This window comes from Symsagittifera roscoffensis, chromosome 5 (genome assembly GCF_963678635.1).
Source record: "Symsagittifera roscoffensis chromosome 5, txSymRosc1.1, whole genome shotgun sequence".
Lineage (NCBI taxonomy): Eukaryota > Metazoa > Xenacoelomorpha > Acoela > Convolutidae > Symsagittifera > Symsagittifera roscoffensis.
The window spans coordinates 30,793,844-30,816,924 of record NC_087066.1 but is presented as its reverse complement, the minus strand read 5'-3'; the positions used below and the strand labels follow the sequence as shown (position 1 = coordinate 30,816,924).

The following is a 23,081-nucleotide window of genomic DNA, read 5'->3' as shown; positions in this document are numbered from 1 at the left end:
TAGTTCAATTTTCTCGTAATTTTTTGTCGGATCTCTTTTAGATTAAGGCAATTTTTTAAGCGTTCAGCCAAAAATAAATGATTTTCGCTCAAACGCTACCTCGTCTGCTTCCTCCCCTCTCGTTTTGAGCTTTTAAATCGAAAAGTTTAGACTTCACTGCCTTGTTGGCCATAAGTTTTTTCCTGTAGACTTTCGAAGTATGAAGAATTATAATGGGAGAGTGTGGAAGCATTTTTCTTCTGCACTCACTGACATCCTGAAAAATAAGTTTGAAATTAAGTCTGCATAAATTCAGCACCTTAAATATTGGCTTTTCTGCAATTTGACTAGTAGCGTGAACCAAAGGAAACGAAATTTACTTCTAATAGTCCATTAAGGAAAAAATAGTGACCTTTGAACTCACTGATTTCCAGTTTGCGCTTTCTCTACCGAATTGTATCGAAAGATGAGATGAAAATAATCCAACGCAATACAAAAAAAAAAGATATTAATAGACATTTGGATAAAAAATGGAAAATATTAGTTGAAATTATTTCATATTTTATGTTATAAGCAGTGCTAGAGATTAATCGTTTGTCTAAAGCTGTAGCCTGCTATGCTTGAGCTTTTTTCTTTGAGCATTATTGTCCCGAAAAGCAACCTCACTAAAGATTTCTGCATCAATTCAAAAAGTAAGTCATTTAGATCAGTCATCAACCAGGAGGTTTTTTCACAATTAGACGTTCACAAAGCAAATAGACATGAGATTTTTACCTGTGTAATCAACTAATTACACCACTCGCACTGACAAACTTGAAATGGAATCAATTCAAACCAAATTTGATACAGATCAAATACTGCATTGATTGAAAATTGATTTTAAGTATCCCATTTAGATACGTAATTCGATTTCGAATCACTTTCAACGGATTTTTACGGTAATTTTGCCTAAATAAATTAATTTATATCGATTCAAATAGATTTTTTAAGGTTGTGAATTCCATGAAAATTTTAACAAATTTGATTAAATATAACTATTCTTTAAAGTTTCGAAGCTTGAGCAGAATTTCCTACTATAGAAAAATTTTCGTCAGGGCAAATAACAGAGAGCAAGGTTTCCTAGAGTTGTAGGAAATTCAGAGAATCTTTTACAAATTTCGCAAACCTAAGGATTCCCTCAGTATTGAATAAAAAAAGTATGCTTTTTTTCTCAAATGAGATTTCATTATCAACGTTCTAGCCGCAGTTTAATTAGTTTCTTACGCAAGTAACATGCTTAAAACAAGACATTTTTGGTGCAAAGAGTTTACTTATTAGTTATACTCATAGTTTTTTCAGGCCGAACATCAACCCAAAAAAAGGCATATTTTATCTCAATACTTCATTATATCATTACAAGACCGTCTAGCGTCTTGCGAGAAGAGTTGGACGAGTATGAAAATTTTGTGTTCTCAATGATGATAGTCGAGAAAATTTGAAAATAATCTGTACAAATCTGTATAAAATGAGTATAAAAAAAAGTGGATGAAAATGGTTAGAACTATTTCTATATAACGATTTAGAATCGGTTGATATTGATATTTCTTAGACAAAAATCCTTGGTTAGTGTTTCGGTTGAAACACGAAATTTCGAAACAAAAATTTTTTATATTTTCATTTATGGAACAAATGCTTATCATACAATTTCATAGTATGGAAAAAAATTTTATCATACAAGTTCATATATGGAAAAAATACTTATTTTGCTATTTTCATACATATACTTTTGCTCTATGAAATTGTGTGAAAGAGTATGATAAGCATTTTTTCAAATATGAAAAATGTATGATAAGCATTTTTTGTCAACCCGGGTTGTCTCATTTTGTCTTTAAAACTGAACGACAGTTCAACTGCTCTTTAGACGTTATCCCCTTCGTTTAACTCTTTCTAGCCAATTCTGAATTGGCCTATAGACGTTTTTACTTCCTCTGTCTGCTGTGAGTGAGTACTGTTTTTGCGGGGCGCCCTGCCACCTTTCGTGGCGTACCCCGCCAGTAAAGCTCTTTGAAAGCTTTCTTCTCCAGTGGCAAAACCTTTTTCAGACTAGTAAACTCATATCGAATATGCAGAAATCATCCAAAGCAAACATACAATTTGAAACAAACTACAATATGGAAATGCTGTTGTGAAACTTATTTTTAATTTTTTTTCAGCAGCAATTCCAACATCAAGTAAACTAAATATCTAAAAATGATACCGAATTCGCAATTTTAGCACTTTCAGGTCAATTGTCAAAATATACCGGAAAAATATAAAATATACAGTTCGGTTTGTGCGGCTACAGGTTAAGAGTTTATTTAGAATTTGCATTACAACTGCGAGATATACAGCTTCAAGTGAAATTTTTGGTAATTTTGATTTTAAGTTTTCTTCACATCTTTTCAGTCTCCCGTTTTTAGACTGTGATTCAGTCTTCGGCAAATTCCAACAAAGATCTTAAATTTTGACTGATTATATTTAAATGAGCTTAATAATTTCGAAATTTCGAGTAATTTTTTCTCCATTTTAAATGGAATTTAAGCTAAACACTTGTTCTTCTAGCTTAATGGCTTCATTTTACTTTCGTAGACTAGTGAATGCGTAATTTTTAAGAATTCGGAATTTCCCAGAGACTGAAATACCACCTACAGCCCCCCATCATGATTCTGTAGTATAGTTTGTTCACTCCTTCTTCGCTTCAGCTCCACTTCACTTCACTTCACTCGCCCCCTCCGAACATGCCCATGACTGAAGTTTTGGCAGTTTTGAACAGGAAGTTGGCCTTCTTGCCCACGTTCTCCGCATTCAGATTCTCCATCGTCAAATCCACATCGTCCTCGTCCTTCACTGGCATAGGCGAGAACTGACCCCTCCCCACCCTACCCGGTGCAGGGGGAGCTAGGGCGGGGTCGTCCTTCTTCTTGATGTTGTACTGAAAGAAAGAAACAGTTAACACAACAAGCAAGGCTTTTTGTTCTCTTTTGCTAATTGATTTTTGAAATGACGAAAAATTATAATTGATTACAAAAAAGAACACTTTTTTGAAACTGCGAAACATTGAAATAAAGTGTCATTGCTTATAATTTAGAGAACAAAGCTTGATTTGGCTCCAATTGTACCTATTTTTCAGTTGTAACGTCCTTGAGAGGAGATATAGCAAAATTAAAAATGACAGAGGAGATATAGCAAAATTAAAAATGATATAGCAAAATTAAAAATGACAAAATGTCTATTTGAGCATTTATGAGAAAAACTGGTCGTTCATGATCGCTTGAACAAAACTCTAAATAAATTGAATTTTGCTAATCGGGGCTTCAATCGTATATTCAAATGATTTTCAATTATGCAAAAAAAACTAATCTATAGTTTGAGACAGAGGCAGATTTATGGGGGGAGGGGGCGGGGGTGTGAGGTTGGACACGCCCTTCTTTTCAGGGATTCGACCCCCTGCCGACCCTTTGTACTATTTTGAGATAGCCATTTTTGGCTGACAGACCCCAAACGCCTTTTTTGGCCTGTTTTTTTTTTCAAAGTTTTGCCTGCGGCGCATTGAAAGAGCTCGAAAAATCAATTTAGACGACCTAAAAAAAGGATCGAAAATATTTTTGAAAATTTTTGAAAATCCGCCTCCTCGAACCGTCCCTGGCTTGAGATGAAAAATTCAATGAAAAAAGTTGGAATAAAAAGGTTTAAATGAAAAAGAAATAACAAGTCAACCGTAAAACTCTAAAAAAATCTATCCAGAAATAAAAAAATGTTTGGATCTCTTTTTTATCAGCGATGGACGACGACACAAGGGCAATCTTGTACACCGATGACACTGTACTCATAACTTAATCAATGATATTCGGCTTGCAAGCTAAAAATTAGGCCGTTTTGATGAAATGGCAAATTGCTTAAAACAAAAAGCTAAACCTCAAAAAAAACCATTTTTCACAAAAACAAGTACAAAAAACACCTACTTTTTTCAATTCAAAATTGAACTAGAAAACAAAAAAGCAAAAAAATGTTTACAATATCGTGGGTTTAGGATAAACAATCGAAAGTTTTGCGGAAATTTCTCTCTGGCAATTACTTTTCAATATGGTTATTAGTAATTTCATCCTAAAAACAGATAAGTTTGATCTAAAAAAGAACCGTTTTTTCAAACGCATCATAAAACACAGAAGCGAAGCTTTGCTTTGCAAATACTAGCAAAAACACGACCAAAAAGCAGCTATTTAAGTGCAATAAGAATAATTGTAAATAAGCCTGGAATTTAAAAAAATTCGGCTACGTTTCGAGTTCGAACCTGCGACCTAGAAAATCTGAGTCTTAGACGCTAAACCCAAACGCCTATAAAGTATCAAGCACTACTAACATGAAGCAGAGGACAGATGCTACGCAGTTTCCAATGCGACAGTGAACTTTCTAAATGAGTGAACACTTTTAATGTTTAGAAAAAAAGAAGGTTTGTAGTATCACACATCGTTGACTGCTAGTGTAAAATAATAGATCTGAAATAAAGATTTAAAGGCAAGCTACATTTAAACGAAGTGTTCAAATTTTCTCACCTAAATAAAAAAACTTTCTTAATAACTCAGTTCACAGTTAGATGAAATTTTGAAAATTTTACTGGTAGTCGTTAAACGAAATACAGGTATAATGTAGTTCAGCTAGGTGATTGCCAGGAAGTATATACACAAACGCAGATGAGTCAAGAGCCACAAGAATGATAAAACAATTAATCAAATGAATTTAATATAATTTAAATTTAACTGAAAATATCAAAAAAAACCTCACAGAACTTAGACACGTTCAATCATAATTTTCAAACTTTGGTATTTTGGTTTTGCATAAAAAAGAGCTTTTAAAAATTCAATATGTCGCCTTTTGACCATGAAAACAAGTGCAGTAGCAAAACAAAACAAAACAAAAGATATTAACTAAATTACTCGGTTGCCGTGCAAAATAAACATAATCATACGACCATGATTTTCTTCCCATAAAAAACAAACAACTTTCATCAAAAAAATTGTTACGCTAAGTTTTTATCGAAAAATTGCACAACACTAAACCACTTTTTGAGAAATTTCAAAACTTTTCCTGAATTGTTTCAAAGTCAAAAAATTCAATTTTTTTCAAATCTTCTCAGACTTTTTCACTAGCAGAAATAGAGCTTGAGCTTCAATTTCAAAAAATTCAAATTATAGTACAATTTGTGCCATTGAGGGAGTAAATATTCTATACTCTGAATATCAGAAACTCGGTCTGAAAAGCATGATTATTCAGATAATGAGCAGTTTTTTAATTAACTTTTTAAGAATCGGAATCAGGATTGAAAAGGCTTTAACACGCTGCCACGCTTGATTCCTTGCAAACATCTTGCGAGATTTGAAATTGCTCAGAAATATACCCAGCTATAGATACCGAATACCTCAGCTATCGAATATCCTGTAGAGCAACATTCGAATTTTAAATACAAAGCTCTAGTGTATGCTTTTTACTGCCTTTATTTATAGGTGTGGCAATTCTTTAGTAGATACCAAAGGGGACGTTTGTTAGTATATTCGTATCTTACTGCAAGCTTTTACAGTAGTCGCAACTTTTTGCAAAAAAAAAAATGAAGTTGAGCATGCGCTAAACTCTTCAAATTTGTATAACTTTATTAATTATTTTTATCACCTTTTCCAAGTTTGAAAACAAAAAATCTTTAAATCACTTGCCGCTGCCTTTTTTAAGCTTCCTCCTACTGCAAGAAATCGATTTCATGTTTAAAATGTCTATAAAAAACTTTGCTACCGATAGATTCACTCTTGTTTGGTGGATGATGCTTAATTTTTTGTGTGCATCCATATGTCACAAGATCTAAGTTAAATCTTATTAAAATATAGTTGCGCAAAACGTTTGTATCGACATCTCGATTATGCCACGACCTTAGAGCAATTTTAAAAAAGAAATCCAGGAGTTCATTTTGTACAAAGAATAAAATTTTACGTGACACCAATTAACTTTCAAAAGCATTCCGGTGTGTGATAACAGACTGAAGAGACATTAACATGACGCCAATTTCGATGCTTCACGAGTTAACCTTCGATTCTCTAAAATAGCGTGACAGAAACGTCCGCCTACGGATAGTCGGAACAAAAACACGCTATAATCTCTCGACAGTTTTCTTAAGTTTTCGCAATATGGGATCTACAAGCAACACGTCATTGATTAGGCAACATTAATCGTTAGGCAACATTCATCGATTCGTGTTGTTTTTTCCATAGCTTCATCCACGCTCTAGACAGAGTTAATTAGTTATAATATAACAAGAACTGACCTTGTCTCTAATATCCTGTCGCATTTTGCACCTCTCGGCCTCGAATCTCTCGTGTTTGAGTCGTCTCTCCTCCTCTATCCTCTGTCGCTCCTCCTCCACCTCCGGATCCACCTCACCCCCTCCCGCCGCCTCCTTCGGCTCATCGCCCCCGCCCCCAGTCAGGTTCTTCATCTGGTCTATAACATAAGAAGGACATCATTTATAAGATCTCCTTCCCCCCCCCCCCCCCCCTCCCGACTCCTTCAATTGCAAAATGCGATAAATTTGAGGCTAAAGTCGCATATGGCTAGCCTTTTATTGAATAAGTCCTTCACAGTGAGTGGATATTCGTTGCTATGCACACCATAGGGTGCGGATGGAATGAATAAAGAGTTGTCATTAATATTATGACCAAATTATCACAAAAAGTAGAAAGTCACTAATTTGATTGAGTAAATAGCGCAACCCCGTTTGTTTGTTTGATTGTTTTGGGTAGCAGGGATTCGAATACATTCAAACAATCCAGCAAAGAAGCAAAACTCTCTCATCTCAACCAGCTGCCAGATACCTGCCACCTCGAGCACCGTTATTAACATCCAGAGCAATAGTTTGAAAGTCCTCTTTTCATTACATTTCAATATATGCCACTCCAATGTATGATTACTCGCACTTTTCACGTTCAATATCCTATCCATCATTCAAAGTTTCTACGCTACAAGTCACTGCAAACATCTTTTTTGGTGACTTTCTTAAAAAAGAAACTGGAACAAAACTGAGGGCTTGATTTTGTAGCGCTGAGCTGGGACAAAATTTCAAGATAGTAATACTCCTGATTTAAGGCTGAAACCGAATTTTTAAAGCTTCTCGAGCTCAAAGCAAGTTGAATTGACATTGGTATACTTTCCATAATTTTCTGCAACAAATCGCTTAATTTAAAGATTTTAAACTCTCATAACTTTTACAGCGCTTTCAAATAGATTTTAGTAATGTTTTGTCTTTTTAAAAATTATCTTGCACCTATAAATAACGATGGCCAAATGGTTTGAGTGCTTTCATTTAAGTTCTGAAATAGATGCTAATTATAATGTCGTCTTCGTGCTCTTTTTGATAAATTTTCTTGTTTAATTTTAGAAGTTAATTAAGCATTTTTAGCAGACAGGTAAATGAGAAATGGGAAATGGTTTTTGAATTAAATTTGGTTGAATTTGAAAAAACCATTCAATTCATACCTGATCAAAGGACCCCAAAACGCATACCAAAAATATATACAATAGACATTAAATGACAAAAAAGTACTATTTTAGGGATAACCTTAATCTACATCGAATACTATTTGTCCGCAAAATCTATTTTAGACATAACAACAACTCAGTAAAGAACAAACATTAAGAAAAAATAACAAGACTGCTCGTATCAGGGCAAAGCCCTGAATGTTCCGACTGCCTTTTAAGGTTTATGGAGCAGTAGTAACAAGAAAATTAAATGTAAAAAAAACAAGACTGCTCGTATCAGGGCGAAGCCCTGAATGTTCCGACTGCCTTTTAAGGTTTATGGAGCAGTAATAACATAAATATCCTTAACAAATTAAACGTAAAATATGAAAAAAAAATCCAAAATTTGAAACTTTTTCCATGAAAATCATCCCCGCACACGCCATATAAACTACAAAAGAATAGATTTCACTCCTTGTAACAAATCAATTATGGCAAATAAGCTTCTTTCAACCAGTTTGGAACGATTTTTAGGCCGGATTAAATCTCCGCTTACGCGTTAATAGCGCGAAATATATCGCGCGTTAATTGTCCCAAATTAGCCAAAACTGTAATCTTTAAACCCTCATAATTTTACGAAAAATGATCACAGGTGAAATATCTTTTCAAATTTAAGCTCAGGACAACAATACCTTTTGAATGATATAAAAAAATTCCGCCAAAAATGGCTAGTTAAAAAGTCGAAATTTGTCTGAAGAAAAAAAACCCACCCCGAGCACAAATATTCCGTTACTTTCGTATCGAAAGTCGGAACAATAAAAATGAAAAACAAATTCTAAAATTTGAAATTTTTTATGAAAACATCCCCCACTCCCCATATAAAGGACAAAAGAGTAGATTTCTCTCTTTGTAACAAATCTATTATGGCAAATAAGCTTCTTTCAACAATTTGGAACGATTTTAAGACGGATTAAATCTTCGCTTACGCGTTAATAGCGCGAGCGAAATATATCGCGCGTTAATTGTCCCAAATTGGCCAAAATGGCAATCTTTAAACCCCATAACTTTACAAAAAATGATCACAGGTGAAATATCTTTTCACATTTAAGCTCAGGAAAACAATACCTTTTGAATGATATAAAAAAAATTCCGTTAAAAATGGCAAGTTAAAAGTCGAAATTTGTCGGAAGAAAAAAACCTACCCCGAACACAAATATTCCGTTAATTTCGTATCAAAAAACTAAACAATAATCAAAATTCCATATCAATTTCAGTCAAATAATATAAAAATTTGAATGCTTCTCGATGATGATCATATCGAGCCATCGAAGCTTTATGGTGACATAGAAAAAATATATATATAGATTAAAAATTCGTTTAAAATCTGAGCCCTGATTTAGATAAACTATAATATGACTAATTTTGATGCAATAAATCTATTAATTTAAACTTTTTCATGACGGAATTGACCAAAAATGTTTGATGACTTCTTTACGCAAAAAATTTTGGAATTATCAAAGCTCTACAAAATATCAACTCTTTTGCATTCACAATCAGAATTGCAGAAATAGCTGTTCTAGACTAATAAAAAAAGCAGTTATGAATAGTAAAAACGACAGTTAGAAAAAAAAGCGAGTGCTCAAATTTAAAATAGATATGTAGCTTAAAAAACAAATGAGCAATATATAATTCTGTGTTCACCCAAAAATTGTGAACAAAAAATTTATTTAACTAGAAAATTCGATATGTTGCAGAGAAAGTAATTGTTTCAACTCTCGTTTGATACATATTGATGGCAACACTCGGAATAGAAAAAAAAACATTTTCTTTATATTATAAAAATTTAAAAACTGCTGATTTAAAATAACTGATGGGTGATTGTTTTCCAGTTTTTTATTAAGGATTATATCATACGCGGTGATTTCTAAAAAGGCATTCGAAACTAAATTGTGGAAAGATAGTTGAATTAAAAAAGGCGGAAGTGAGCGTAAAATTAGTCACATTGACACTTACACTGAGGTAAAAATTCAACAAAGCCGAAAAATTGTTTCAAATTTGTGTTTATTGATTTTTGAAAAACTTCAAATCTAGTAGAAAAAAATATTCCTAGACATTTCAAAGGAAAGTCGCAAAACTAGAGTATTCATTCTCATGCGAGTCGCTTTGTATCTGATTTAACATTGCTCAGTTGACCAAAAGAATTCAAAAAACTCACAGGTAATGAGTCATTTACTGCTCAAGTAGCACAGAGATTTCCGACTCCAAGGAAAAATTCATGCATATATATTTTTTTAAATATCGAACGATTATATGAGGAAAAGGAGTTGCAGGATTGATATATAACAAGACTGCTCGTATCAGGGCAAATCCCTGAATGTTCCGACTGCCTATTAGATTTATGGAGCAGTAAGAACATTAGAAAATTAAAAGTAATAAAACAAAATGAAACTTTTTTTTCTAAAATTTGAAAATTTTCAATAAAAATCATCCCCCCCCACACGCCATATAAATTACAAAAAGATAGATTTCGCTACTTGTAACAAATCAACTAAGGCAAATAAGCTTCGTTAAACCAATTTGGAACGATTTCTAAGACGGATTAACTCTACAATTACGCGTTAATATCGCGAATTATATCGCGCGTTAATTGTCCCAAACTGGCCAAAATGGCAACCTTTAAACCCCCATAACTTTCAGAAAAATGATCACAGGTGAAATATCTTTTCAAGTCTGAGCTCAAGACAACAATACCTTTCGAATGATATTTAAAAATTCCGTCAATAATTGTCTGAAGAAAAATTGTCTGAAGAAAAAAAAAAACCCCGAGCAAAAATATTTCGTTACTTTTGTATCGAAAGTCGGAACAATAACTGCTACACTATAGCAGAATTAATCAAGTTACCCTCTCATCAACGGTTTGATATTTTTATCAACAGTTTTTGTTTGTCTGACTATGTCTGACAACCGGAACAATTCATACCAATCAAAGTACAAAAAAACTGAGTTCAACATCAGAAGAAGAAATCATTTCAACTAAATTACAACCGACACGCCCTACACTGGACACTGGAAAAAAAATAGCATTAAAAGTTGTGATTTTTTTCTGAGAACGAATTCTTAATAATGTTTGAGCTCACAGCAAAGTAAATCGACAATAATACATTTTGCATCATTTTTCTTCAAAAAAAAACTATGGCTGACATGCATTAAATGCACTGTATCAAACGGCTGACATGCATTAAATCAAATTTCACCAATTTTTGTATCTAACAAGTTTGTCCCGCGCTGTGAATAATAGCTTTAAGTTAACTTAAGTGCTATCGAGAGTACTTTTCAAAAATATGCTGGCCTTTCTGTCTCTTTTTTTATGACATAATTGTTGGTTTATAATTGCATATTGCTAGTTTACTTGCTAATTAAATTTTTAAAAGAAATTGAAACTTTAACAAAGAGGCAAAGCTTAGCTTTGCAACACCTACCAAACAACAGATACATAAGAAAAAGATAATAAACCGAAAAAAAAAAGAATTAATGAATGTTCAAATACTCAATAAAAGAAAACTAGGGGGCCTAGTAAAACTTGAAAAGAGCTTTTTGAAAATTTTGGTAATTGTTTTACCTATTCCGGATGAAATGGATAGTTTCAAAAATTGGACTTTACTTATTTGCCCGAAACCTTGCTTGGTTCTCTACTAAAATAAGTGAGAAGAGTGAAAGTTTTTAAGACATTATTATCTTCCCAAATACATAAAATTTTACTTACAAAAAAATAAGGATGCGCTGCTTCGGTGGGAAATTTCTCGCAACCAGTTTTTACGATTGAACCATTCATGTCAAATTTGATAATATAGTTTCTATGAAAATCAAAAAGTTTTAAAAAAAACGGTCGAAAGTTCAAAAACTTGACTTTCCGAAATTTATCACTTTTATCATCGATGAGAAGGTCGTGGCCAATTAAACAAGGAATATTACCAAAACCGGGTCTCTCGGTTGCACCCGAAAACCTAACTTAAGAATTGAAAAGGTAGTTTTTGGGAAAAGTAAAAAAGTTTCCAAAAAATAAACAGAAATAAAAAAATTTGACTGTTCCGTGATTCATACTTTTTTTGTGTAAACATATTTGACTTTTCAAATGATTTATTGACTTTCCAAAGGCTATAAATTTCTATTATTGACTTTTCCGAAGGCCATAAATTTTTAAAGAAAAAAATTGAGCGTATTTGCTATGCAGGTGAGCTTTCCAAAACTCGTTCTATCCATTGAACCCAAAATCGCAGACTTGAGAGAGTAGTTTTGAGAAAACGGAAAAAAAATCGGAAATATGGGTCAAGCATTCCCCTACAGACTTTTTGAAGGCTGTAGACAGTAAGGTAAAGTACAAAAAGACAAGGGAACTATGCAGGCACTATGCAGGTAATAAATGCTCTTTTCTTTATTGATACACTTTTTTGAATTTCGGTAGAGTAGTTTTCTACTTGTCCAAAATTTTTGTTGAAATGTGATTTAAAAAAATTGGAAGCGTCTTACAAAAGCGAAAATTAAAAACCCATTCCATATATTTTTATAGCACCCGATTTTGTCAAAAAGGCTTTTTGTACCGTCAAAATTAGAAAATTTAACTTGACTAGGCCGATGCAACATCAACCGAAACCATTTAGTCCAAAAAAACTTCAAAAAAACAAAATTAATTAAATCAGACGTGGTAAGAAGACAACTTACAGAAAAAGGGAAATCAACCGATGGAAACTAGGCCGAAAACGACGAATCCGCAAAAAATTCTTGAAACCTTTTCTAAAGAAAAGTATTTGAAAAAAACTGAAACCGGAATCGGACTACACCTATTTATTATCTAAATAAAGGTAGTTTTAATTGAATTTTCAAGAAATTGAGCAGATCTTGAAATTTACGATTCTGAAATTGACCATTATTTAACCAAAGTTATTTACTGGAAAAAATCAAGTACCCGGTTGCAATACCCTTAAGGGTAAACATATACAAAGAAAACAGCGCAAAAAAAAACGACAAATCAATTGTTACAGAAAATTTTTTTCAATTGCATACATATTAAAAAAAACATGGTTTGACCTCTGCGCCAAAAACAAAAACCCTTGTAAGTTCTTAAGATTCAGTAGGAAAGCACATTGAAATTTTGTAAGAAAAGTTGCTTACGGGAAAAAAGATAACTCCTGATTACAGAACACTTGCTCTGGCAATTGTAACCCTTCTTGATACAATAACGCCAAAAATGGCATCAGTTTCCATCTAAAAAAAACTTATCCGCGGATTGCTTTTTTGATCAATTGCATGACCTTAATATATGTTCATCTCCTAGCTACAGCAAATCTATGACTGATTTCAATGTTAGTTCCAATGGCAACAATTACAACAACAAATATATAACTGATTACAATTTAATTTTCAATTGCAACAAATTTTCGACATCTGATCGTTTTACAATCATTTTCAACTTTTTCGTGAAGCTGAGTTCAGCAAAACTGTTCGACAACAACAAACTGTAAAAAAAATTTCAAAAACAAAAATGTATTTTAATAAAACTAGAATCTCTACTGCCAAGTTATTTCAGTTGTAAAGAAAAAAAAATATCGGGGCGAGCGCGCATGTAATCATTTGAATAATTCGAACGCACTTGGAAAATTAAATAATTGGAAAACCAGACTAAACTGAAGAAAAAATTTATATCAGACCGTCACCACCAGTGATACAAAATAAGAAAGCTACTAAGAAGATTCAATAAATCCAAGACACTAAAAAAAATTAGTATCGGAAAAAATTAGCAAAACAAAGCAGAAACTTTTAAAATTTGAAAATTCAAAACTGAACCTAGTCTTCAAAATACACACGCACGCGGAAAAATTTTTCGGTTATCAAGCGACGCAGAGCAAGTTTACTAAGCCGATATGAAATAATCCAAAACCTTTTGAGCTGAAAAAAAAAACAGAAAAAAAGCATGTTGAAAGATTAAAAATTTGAATTGGTAAAATTACAGTCAACATAAAAAATATTTTTGAATAAAGCAGATATTGAAAAAAAATGTATGTTTTTTTTTCATCATTTTATACAGAGGGGACCAGCAAGAGATAAGTCCAGGAGATGAGAACAATAAACAAATTTATTTACGGAAAAAAATCTACCCAGTTGCAATGCACTCGCTATCGCAGAGTCAGTAGTTTTCTTTCTATAAACACATCAACGAAATACTTCCATTCAAAATTTCAAAGAAATGAGCGTCAAAGAAATGAAGTTTTCAACGCAAAACTAAACAAAAAACAGAGACAAGCAGTGAGCGCAAAAAATGCGTGAACAAAATAGCTCAGCCTGATAAAATTCTTCATCAAAGTTCAGAAAGTTTTGCTGACTATCGCAACTCAAACACATAAAAAAAACATAAGAATAAAAAAAAACACGAAAATGTTTTAAAAAAGTAAATGAACTCAAACTTTCTTATGTATCGATAATAGACAATTAGGGTCCGCGCTAAAATTGATTGTATGTGTTTGACATTTTTGAGTTTTTTATACTGATGCAGGATGAAATGCATATTTTTACAAAAATAACTTGCCCAAAAACCTGATTTTCTCTACTTAAATAAGTGACAAGACTGAAAATTTTCAAAAAATTGGAATTTTTCCAACGACAAAAAAAACGCTGCTTCTGTAGGAAAAACTCTCATTCTTTTGATTGAAACTTTTATATCAGATTTGATAAAGTATTTTGTCAGAAATTTCAAAACGGTCAGAAGTTCTTGAAATCCATAACTTTTTTCTGCAAAAGCAGTTCGTGGCCGTTAAGTAGAGAAACAGGGTTTCTTAATGAGCCTTTTCCATGCTGAAAATTGGCACGGTAGTTTTCAAGTAAAATCAAAAGGCCTACAATAACATGTTGTTTTGATTAAATCTACGATATCAGATGTGGCAAGATAGTTATCGAGAAGAGTCCAAAAACCGATCAACAAATTAAAAGTTTGACATTTTCTGGAATCATATTTTTCTGCCTAAAACATTGGGCGTAATTGCGTATACAAAAGATATTCACGCAACTTGTTAATATTCACGATATTCACGCTAATTTCGATAAAATTGGGAGGGTAATTTGAATTTTCCACGGGCCATTAATTCTAGTGTAAAAAAAATTTGGACTGAGTCGCGTATTTGACAACCCACAACCCGTTCTTTGGGCTGAACTCAGATACAAATTTTCGATGAAAGACAAAAAAGTTCAAAAACGGTTTAAAAAAACAAAGTTTGACTACTCATACGGTCATAATTTTATGTGTAGAAAATTTGGTCAATTTGGGAGTTTTGTAAAACCATTCTATCCATTTAAACTAACCTCTAAGATATGCCTCTAAGAGAGGTAAAGCAAAAAAGACTAGGGTAGTATGCAGGCACAGAGAAAAGATATGCCTCTGAGAGAGGTGAAGCAAAAAAGACTAGGGTAGTATGCAGGCACAGAGAAGAGTAGACGCTCCTTCTTTTGATGTTTTTTTTAAAGTCGTTTTTCAGAAAATTTAAATTTTTAGCACAAAGTGAAAAAAATCCAAAGCGTCTCAAAAACAAAAAACCAATACCATACTATTTCAAGATACTTGATCAAACAGAACATTTAGGCAATTAAGACGACTTTTTTATTGTTTAATTAGCAAAGAAGCAAAACTTACGAAGCGAAAACAAAGCCGACAATTTTTGAGCAGACACTAGTTCCAACTACCATGATACTTGCTTACAGGACAAAAAAATCCGTAACGTGCCGATCCGTGATGTGGCCAAACACTTGCACTTACCGTGATTCTTGCTTACATGGCATAAAAAATCACTGATGGGGCAACTAAGCCGAAAAAGCAGATGAAAGAATTTTTAAATGTCATGAATACTGAAAAAAACACGGTCGTCGGGATTTGAACCGAAGACCTTAGTCTGCAAAGGCAGTGGTGCTATCTCTAGGCCAAATGCGAAAGAAGCCCCAATTTACGAAAATTCATAAAAAAAGTTAATTATAAAAAAGAAAAATTGTTAAAAGGAAAAATGTCTAGCTTCCCGATTACAAGACACTCGCTTTCCCGAGAGTAAAAAGACAGAATCCAAAAAATTAAACGTTTTCAAATCAACATTTGTTCTGATAAAAAGTCTTCTTTTAATTTTGATTTTCAACGGTTGATAAATAAAGAGCAAGTTGAGAAAGCTGACATATGACTTTCGCTCTTGAAATGATAAAACTCATCGTGTTAATTTATGCATACCGCTCTTTTTCTCATTTTCATTCAAAAATCACATCCAAACATTTTAATAAGAGATCATGCGTTTACGATGAAATCAGTTTCTAAATCAATTTTCATCATTTTTTTTACCTTTATCAAACTCGCCCATATTATTGGTCATTACGAGGCCAAACTGTGCGTTTTGCATTGTAAGCGGATTCTGCAACATGCCAAAATCAGAGTTGTTGCGGAATCGGAATCTTCATTGCTGTTTTGGATTCTACCGACAAAAAACTTAATCACTGTATTGCTCATGATTGCTCAAACAGAGCATTTTTTGGGAACCCGCAAAAAAAGATGTGGAGTCCGCAACAAAGTTTGCGAAATCCGGATTAGTTTTTGAAATCCGTAAACAAATCATTGCAATCATAGCATGTGGGTTTAGTATAATTATTTTGTCGTCGAATCCGCAACCGTAAGTGGAATCCGCAAACTGCAAGCGGAATGCACAAATTGTGAGCATAATCCGCATACAATTTCGGAATCCATTTACAAATGCGAAATCCAATTACATTTGCGGAATCTGGAACAACTACCGATGTTCGCTCATTGCGGAATCTGCAACAAAACTAAAATACCGACAAAATTTACATTACAGGTATGTGTACGTGGAATCCTAGGAAATTTTGTAAACGGAATCTACTTGCACTTTTGAACATGTTTAAGGACTTGTCCCTGGAATCCAGGAAGAAACAGATGCAAAAATTGTGCGACTATCTTGTGCAGAGTTTGGCCTGATAATGTTGTGAGCATGTTTAAGGGATTGTCCCTGGAATCCAGGAAGAAACAGATAGAAAATTGTGCGACTATCCAGCGCACAGTTTGACCTGGTAATGTTGTAATTTACTGGGAAAATTTTTTTTTTATAAAACCTCGATTATACAAAAATAAAGCCAATCAAACTATAACAAAAACACCGTCAGATGAGTTCTCAACTGAATGGCGAAATCTATTTCAGCTATATTAGACTCAAAATTTTTCAGAAATGAGTTTTGTTTAGAATAACTCGATGAATGTTTATTTTGAAAAAAGTTTTAAAATGATTTTATTTAGCTGACCAATAAAACTTTTCGATTAAGACTTTCCCAAATTCCATTGGTATTTTTTGCTCGAGATCGAGAAGTAAAACGAATACTATAGTTGTCACATAGAGGCAAAAATGGAGCTTTGCACCACTTGCGATTCATAACGATATGTCAAAGTTCGAAAGATAACCTGGCTGTTACGAAAGAAATCATGAAACAAATTATGCTGAAGAAATCATCGGCTGAAAATCTTTTTTGCAATTCTTATAGTGTATTATAGTGGATTCCGGCTACACAAATTCTATTTATTTCTCTCCGATAATTATTAGATAGAAGGATACAAAAAAGTGAGGTTTCGGTCCAACACTCATAATCCAAAAACTGCAACGTTCATGAAAGAACTTTTCTAAAATCTTTGGAACCAAACAAACTGCATTTCCACCAAAAGCACCAGGGTAGAACTTTCGAAAAGAACTTTCGATTGCTTGCTAAAAACAAAGATCAAAATGAGCGGAAAAATTATACATTGAAATTACAAAAAACTTGAACACAAAAGTTTGAAACAAATACTACAAAAAGAAATTGCAGAACATTTAAAAACATTAAAAGCTTGAAAATTAGTCCAATTAGGTCACTGTTGACAAATATGCAACTAAAACGCAACGGTAAGGTAGCTAAACCACAACAAAAAAAATCACAAATAAAAAGAAAGACGCCAGTAAGTGTAAAAAAACACGATATTTCAAAACTTTCAAAACATTTCTACTAGAAACAATCACAATCAAAACTACTGTGCAACACCCGCCAAAAACTTTCGAAGACAAAACAATCAAGTCGAAATTTTTTTTAAAAAAAATCATCAGTTCTGAATTTATTTGGTATACTGAATTTATTTGGTATACTGGCAGTCAGAACTTCCGAGATTTTACCCTGAACTCTGATATGTGCAATTTTGTTGTAATGTACGTTCATTGAAACAAAACCTGTCAAAATATTTCTCTAAATAAATCAGCCTTTTTTCCTGTTAAGAGTTCTAATTGATGAAAAAAAAACTATCACTGTTTTTGCTCACAAGTTTTGGTTTTCAATTTTTCAGGCCACAGTTTTTCATCATTTTATACATCTTTTGGGCTCTGTAAGCAACATGCAAAATCTGAAAAACCTATGACTTTATGCCACCATGTAATATGTTGAGTATCATAACTCAGCTAACGAGGATTGTTTAGGGTTTGCAATGAAGTGTTTGCCAAACACTTGAGACGAAATATGACAGATAGTGAAATACCAAAAACAAAAATGATCTAATAATCGGCTAAGATGAAGCTTAATAAGGTATATTAAGAAAAAAGATTAATTTTGGGGCTGAACATTTTCCCAATCGGCAAAACCTTAACAAAAATCTAATCAAAACAACAAAATTTTGCAAAAAAACTCTTAGCCATAGCAAATCATAACAAAAAGACACTGCCTCATTGTAGAGCTGATAATCTTAAATTTAGATTTTTGGTGCGTTAGTTCTCCAAAAACGCTCCCTTAATGTTAGATCTAGAATATACCCTTTTGAAATATTGTTGGGCTACATAAGAGGCTACTTTGATATAGTTGAGTCAGCATTTGATCCGGTAGTTCTAGTGTAATTTTTTATTGGCAGAAAAACAAAAAATGATTAATTTCGGGGCAAAATTTTGTTAAATAAATTGCATACTTTTGCGAAAATTGTAAGAAAAATTTGGCGCTCCTTTTCAAAAAAAACTGGAAATTTACTCGAACTTTTAAAGGTCAACGAAAGTGATTTTCGGAGCTCCTCTAAAACCCAATAAAAACCCTAAATTGTCCAAAAAAATGAAAAACTGAAAAAGTATGCCAAAATTGGAATTTTTTGGTCTTTTTTGGCGCGCTCACCGCTCAAGTTTAGTATGCATGGGCACCAAAAGCGTCCTTAAAAGATACTTAGTGTTTATTGGAACCTTTAGTGGAACCCTTTGGACAAATTTGGCATCCATAATTGAGGGAGCTCGGTGCGCCACTGATTATACTTGGTGAATTTGCCCAACAGATATTACCTTCTGTAATTGTTTATCTTCCATCTGCTAAAATTGACGCTAAATGTTTAGATGATTTATCGGCGGCCTGAATTTAAAATTTAATTGTTTGGCTTACAAACGGTTTTCAATGAAAACAAAAGACTATTTACCTCCGACCATTTGCTTCACGACGAAATTCATCTTGACTCAGTCTGGCTACTCTGTGTTCCCAGCAGCGTGAAAAGAGAAAGCTCAAAAGGGAACTTCAATATTTGATATTGAGATAAGGAGAGGCGTCTTTTGAAATTAATGAAACCCCGATAATCTTATTTTTCCCCAGCAAACATAGAAGACTTCTTGCTGTTATCTCTTATATATGACAAGCCTCGGAAATTAACCCAGGAAATGAGAGAGGAGAAAGCACGCAGTCTTGCCGGTCTGAAATTGAGATATTGGAGTCAAGTTAACTCAAGAATGTATAGCAACAATATATTGCGAAAAAAATAAGAAATTTATAACAAAGTAATCGATTTTTATAACACCATCTATAGTTTACTAGCTCGTATTTTGCTGAAAACCACGCGTAGGAAAATTAAATTAGATGAAGTATAATGGTCCAATCGAAAGTAGAATTGAGTTGCGTTCAGTTTTGGGGGTATATGCTAAGAGGCGATCTATGTGGCTTTGACGAATGGTCAGTATAATGCAGATACTTTTCCCGCTTTTCCTTTTACTGCTATTTTACAACACGGGGGAGGTGAATTTTTTATCAATATCTTTTCAATGTGCTGCTCCGTGGTGTCTTTTTTGCTCCTGTTTGTAAGGCACAGTGAATTCTTTTTTCGTTCACTTCGCCAGGCAAATAAGGATCAGTTGTGGAAAACAGGAAGTAATCCTTGGAGAAACTGGGCTCTTCTAGAAAGCTTGGAATTTGCAACTGTTCGATTTCTCGGACAGACTTCTTAAATGCAACCACGTGATGTGATCGTGATGGTAATCGATTCTAAGGTATGTGCGTGTATCTGCCTACCGGTTCTGAAGTGATTTTGCAGTTATAAGCGCAATAAGGCTGTTTAAATAAAAATTGTAATGACGTGGCGGCTGTGAAAATATATCTGCTCAAATATGCAAATAGAGTTACATGTTTTTACTTTCTTTCACTTTTGACGTAAAAAAGGGGATAAACTATTCCCAATCAAAGGCATGGTGTAACGCTGATGCTATTATAAGCAAGCGAGCTTAAACACCAAAAACAAAAAATGACTGTAAAACTTTCTCATATAGTTTTTTAAAGTGGGTTTAAGTCAGTTTTGTTCTTTTGTATACACTAATTTGAAGTTGAAAATTACCTGGAAAAGCTCACTCGGCCAGTTTTGATATATACTTGTTGGTACGCTCTTATGGATTATACGCAAGGTACCCCTTTAAAGTATTATTGAATTGGAATTGTAAGATCGGTATGCCGATTTTGAGCATAGCGGTGAGATGGCGTCTATTTTGATGCATTTTGCATTTTACTGCTGTGCTGGTAGAACCTCTACAGGGGAAGAACAAAGCAATAAAATTCAGATTGCAAAATCGAAGGTGGAAATCTCTCTATGCTGTTGCTTGGATTAAAAAGTAATGCAGACATTTTTTCTATTTTGTTCCGCGCTTAAGAAAAAAGAGAGAAAGGTAGAATAGACAAACAGAGCCACAAAAAGGAAAATCGCTCAATTTGCAGCGTTACGCATAGCATCAACTACCGAGCCATACCTACGCAATGCACTGCAGTAGGACAAACAAAAATGTGCCTGAATTCAAACGAACTCTGGGGAAAAGAAAAAAAACAACCAAGGGAGAAAAGAGGGAAAGACGAATAATGTATTTAGAGAATGAGGGGAAAAGTAAGACGAGTTTTTTCAGTCAGGTCAGACGGTTAGGATAGCAAAACGCACGCATGTAATTTTAATACTCATAAATTTTTCCAAGTCAGGTCCTTCGATGGCTCTGAACAAGTTGTATGGTATGTAAAACTTCATAAAAAAGATGCGATGAAATAAAATTTTCGTGCAAAGCTTCAAAAAAAAAATTAACATAGAAACGCGGTGACTAAACAATGAATAGTTCATCAATTTTTAAGTATTCTATGCGCCACTTGACTTGATTTTACCATCTGCGCATGAACTGAATACCAAAGCGTTCATTAATTATTTCTAACTGAAAGTGAAACATAAATTCAGAATTTCTTTTCTCCAAAGTTATGGTTATACTTTTAGAAACAATACAAAATATCATCAAATTAAATATTGGATAGATATAAGACAAGACACATTGAGTTTCAACTCAGATTCTTCCCGTTTTAAATAACTTAATCAAACATTATCAATTCGATAAACACAACAACAAAAATAAACTCTTTGAAAGAAAAAAATTAATGTACCCAAAAACTCAAATAGACTACCAAGATGAAAGTATATTTCTGAATTTGTGGATTTTTGCTCCGCTCAAAAGTTTGAACGAAAACTATGATATCGATTAGAGCATTCTCAGAAAAAAATATATAAAATATTAAATGACTAGGTTTTGAAACCAACAAGTAAAACCTGATAAAAACGATCTGTAAAAATCAAGTAAGTATCAAAGTTCCAGTCCAGAACTGGAAGGCTTTGAAGCAGTTTGTGCACAAGTTTCAGCTAATTAAAAAAATTCTAAGATGTTCTCTTTGTACATTTTGAAAACAATTGCAATTTCTCAAAAACTAGAAAGATTTGGAGGGTCATAGTTTCAGGCTAGAAGTGCATCTCTAATCGGAAAATATGGTAAAAATTGGCCGCTGGTTGCATTTTGTTTTGTTTTTCTCTTAAAATATAAAGTTTTTGATTATAGGAATAGGTATAGGAATACTTGGTGGTGTATTCTTTTAGTGTAGAACTGTAACCTTGTCAGGATATGCCGGTCGCATCGTTGCACTGATTTATATACCAATAGATAAGTATTAACAAAACAGTTTGAAAGAAAACAAAATTTTAACAGGTCATAAACTCAGAGTTCACGAACTGTCAGGATTTTAATATTTAATGAGATTTGAGAAATACTATCATAATTTCGTTTGAAGTAGATCATTAGTTTCTGTTAGAGCATTGGTTTTTGATTTGAAAGAGAAAACTCGTTCCACCATCCATACATAAATGAGCCATATTGAATCACTGGCTTGACATGTGGTTGATAAAATATTGCAGCGCCAAAATTTTCACAATAGTACTTACCTTCAAAAGTTTTACTAAGAAAATCCAAGTAAAGCTTTGAAAAGTTTTGATTTTTATCAAAACTTGTTAGTATTGTTTTATCGGAACTCAGCCTTGTTGTTCCGACTTTCGATACGAAAGTAATGGAATATTTGTGCTCGGGGTGGGTTTTTTTTTCTTCAGACAAATTTCGACTTTTTAACTAGCCATTTTTGACGGCATTTTTTTATATCATTGTAAAGGTATTGTTGTCTTGAGCTCAAATTTGAAAAGATACTTCACCTGTGATCATTTTTCGTAAAGTTACGGGGGTTTAAAGATTGCCATTTTGACCAATTTGGGACATTAACCAACGATATTTTCGCGCTATTAACGCGTAAGCGGAGAGTTAATCCGTCTTAGATATCGTTCCAAATTGGTTTAACGAAGCTTATTTGCCAAAATTGATGTGTTACAAGTAACGAAATCTATCCTTTTGTACTTTATATGGCGTGTGGGGGGATGATTTTCTTAAAAAATTTCAAATTTTAGATAAAACTTTTTCATTTTTTTTTTACTACTTATAATTTTTTAATGCTTTTACTGCTCCATAAACCTTAATAGGCAGTCGGAACATTCAGGGCTTCGCCCTGATACGAGCAGTCTTGTTTTATTTGCACATAATCATTTCAAAATATTTGTCAAATCATTTCGAAACATTTCGATATATGTGTCATCGACAAAAAAACAAGACTGCTCGTATCAGGGCGAAGCCCTGAATGTTTCGACTGCCTTTTAAGGTTTATGGAGCAGTAATAACCTTAAAAAATTCAATGAAATAAAACAAAATGAAAATTTTTCTTTCTAAAATTTGAAATTTTTTATGAAAATCATCCCCCCACACGCCATATAAAATACAAAAGGATAAATTTTGCTCCTTGTAACAAAGCAATTATGGCAAATAAGCTTCTTGTAACCAATTTGGATCGATTTCTAAGACGAAATAACTCTCCGCTTACGGGTTAATAGCGCGAAATATATCGCGCGTTAATTGTCC

At 33.2% G+C, this 23,081-nt stretch overlaps 1 protein-coding gene across 1 annotated transcript; it reads right to left on the bottom strand.

Annotated features, from left to right (window-relative positions):
- Nucleotides 1-2,050: 2,050 nt before the first annotated feature.
- LOC134846149 (putative complexin-1) lies at nucleotides 2,051-20,412 on the bottom strand. Its single transcript, XM_063863378.1, has 3 exons — nucleotides 18,989-20,412; nucleotides 6,305-6,480; nucleotides 2,051-2,929 (listed from the first exon to the last, which is right to left on the bottom strand). Exons 1-3 carry the CDS (start codon nucleotides 19,017-19,019, stop codon nucleotides 2,717-2,719), a joined length of 420 nt encoding a protein of 139 aa, XP_063719448.1. The 5' UTR covers nucleotides 19,020-20,412; the 3' UTR covers nucleotides 2,051-2,716.
- Between the last annotated feature and the right edge of the window lie 2,669 nt (nucleotides 20,413-23,081).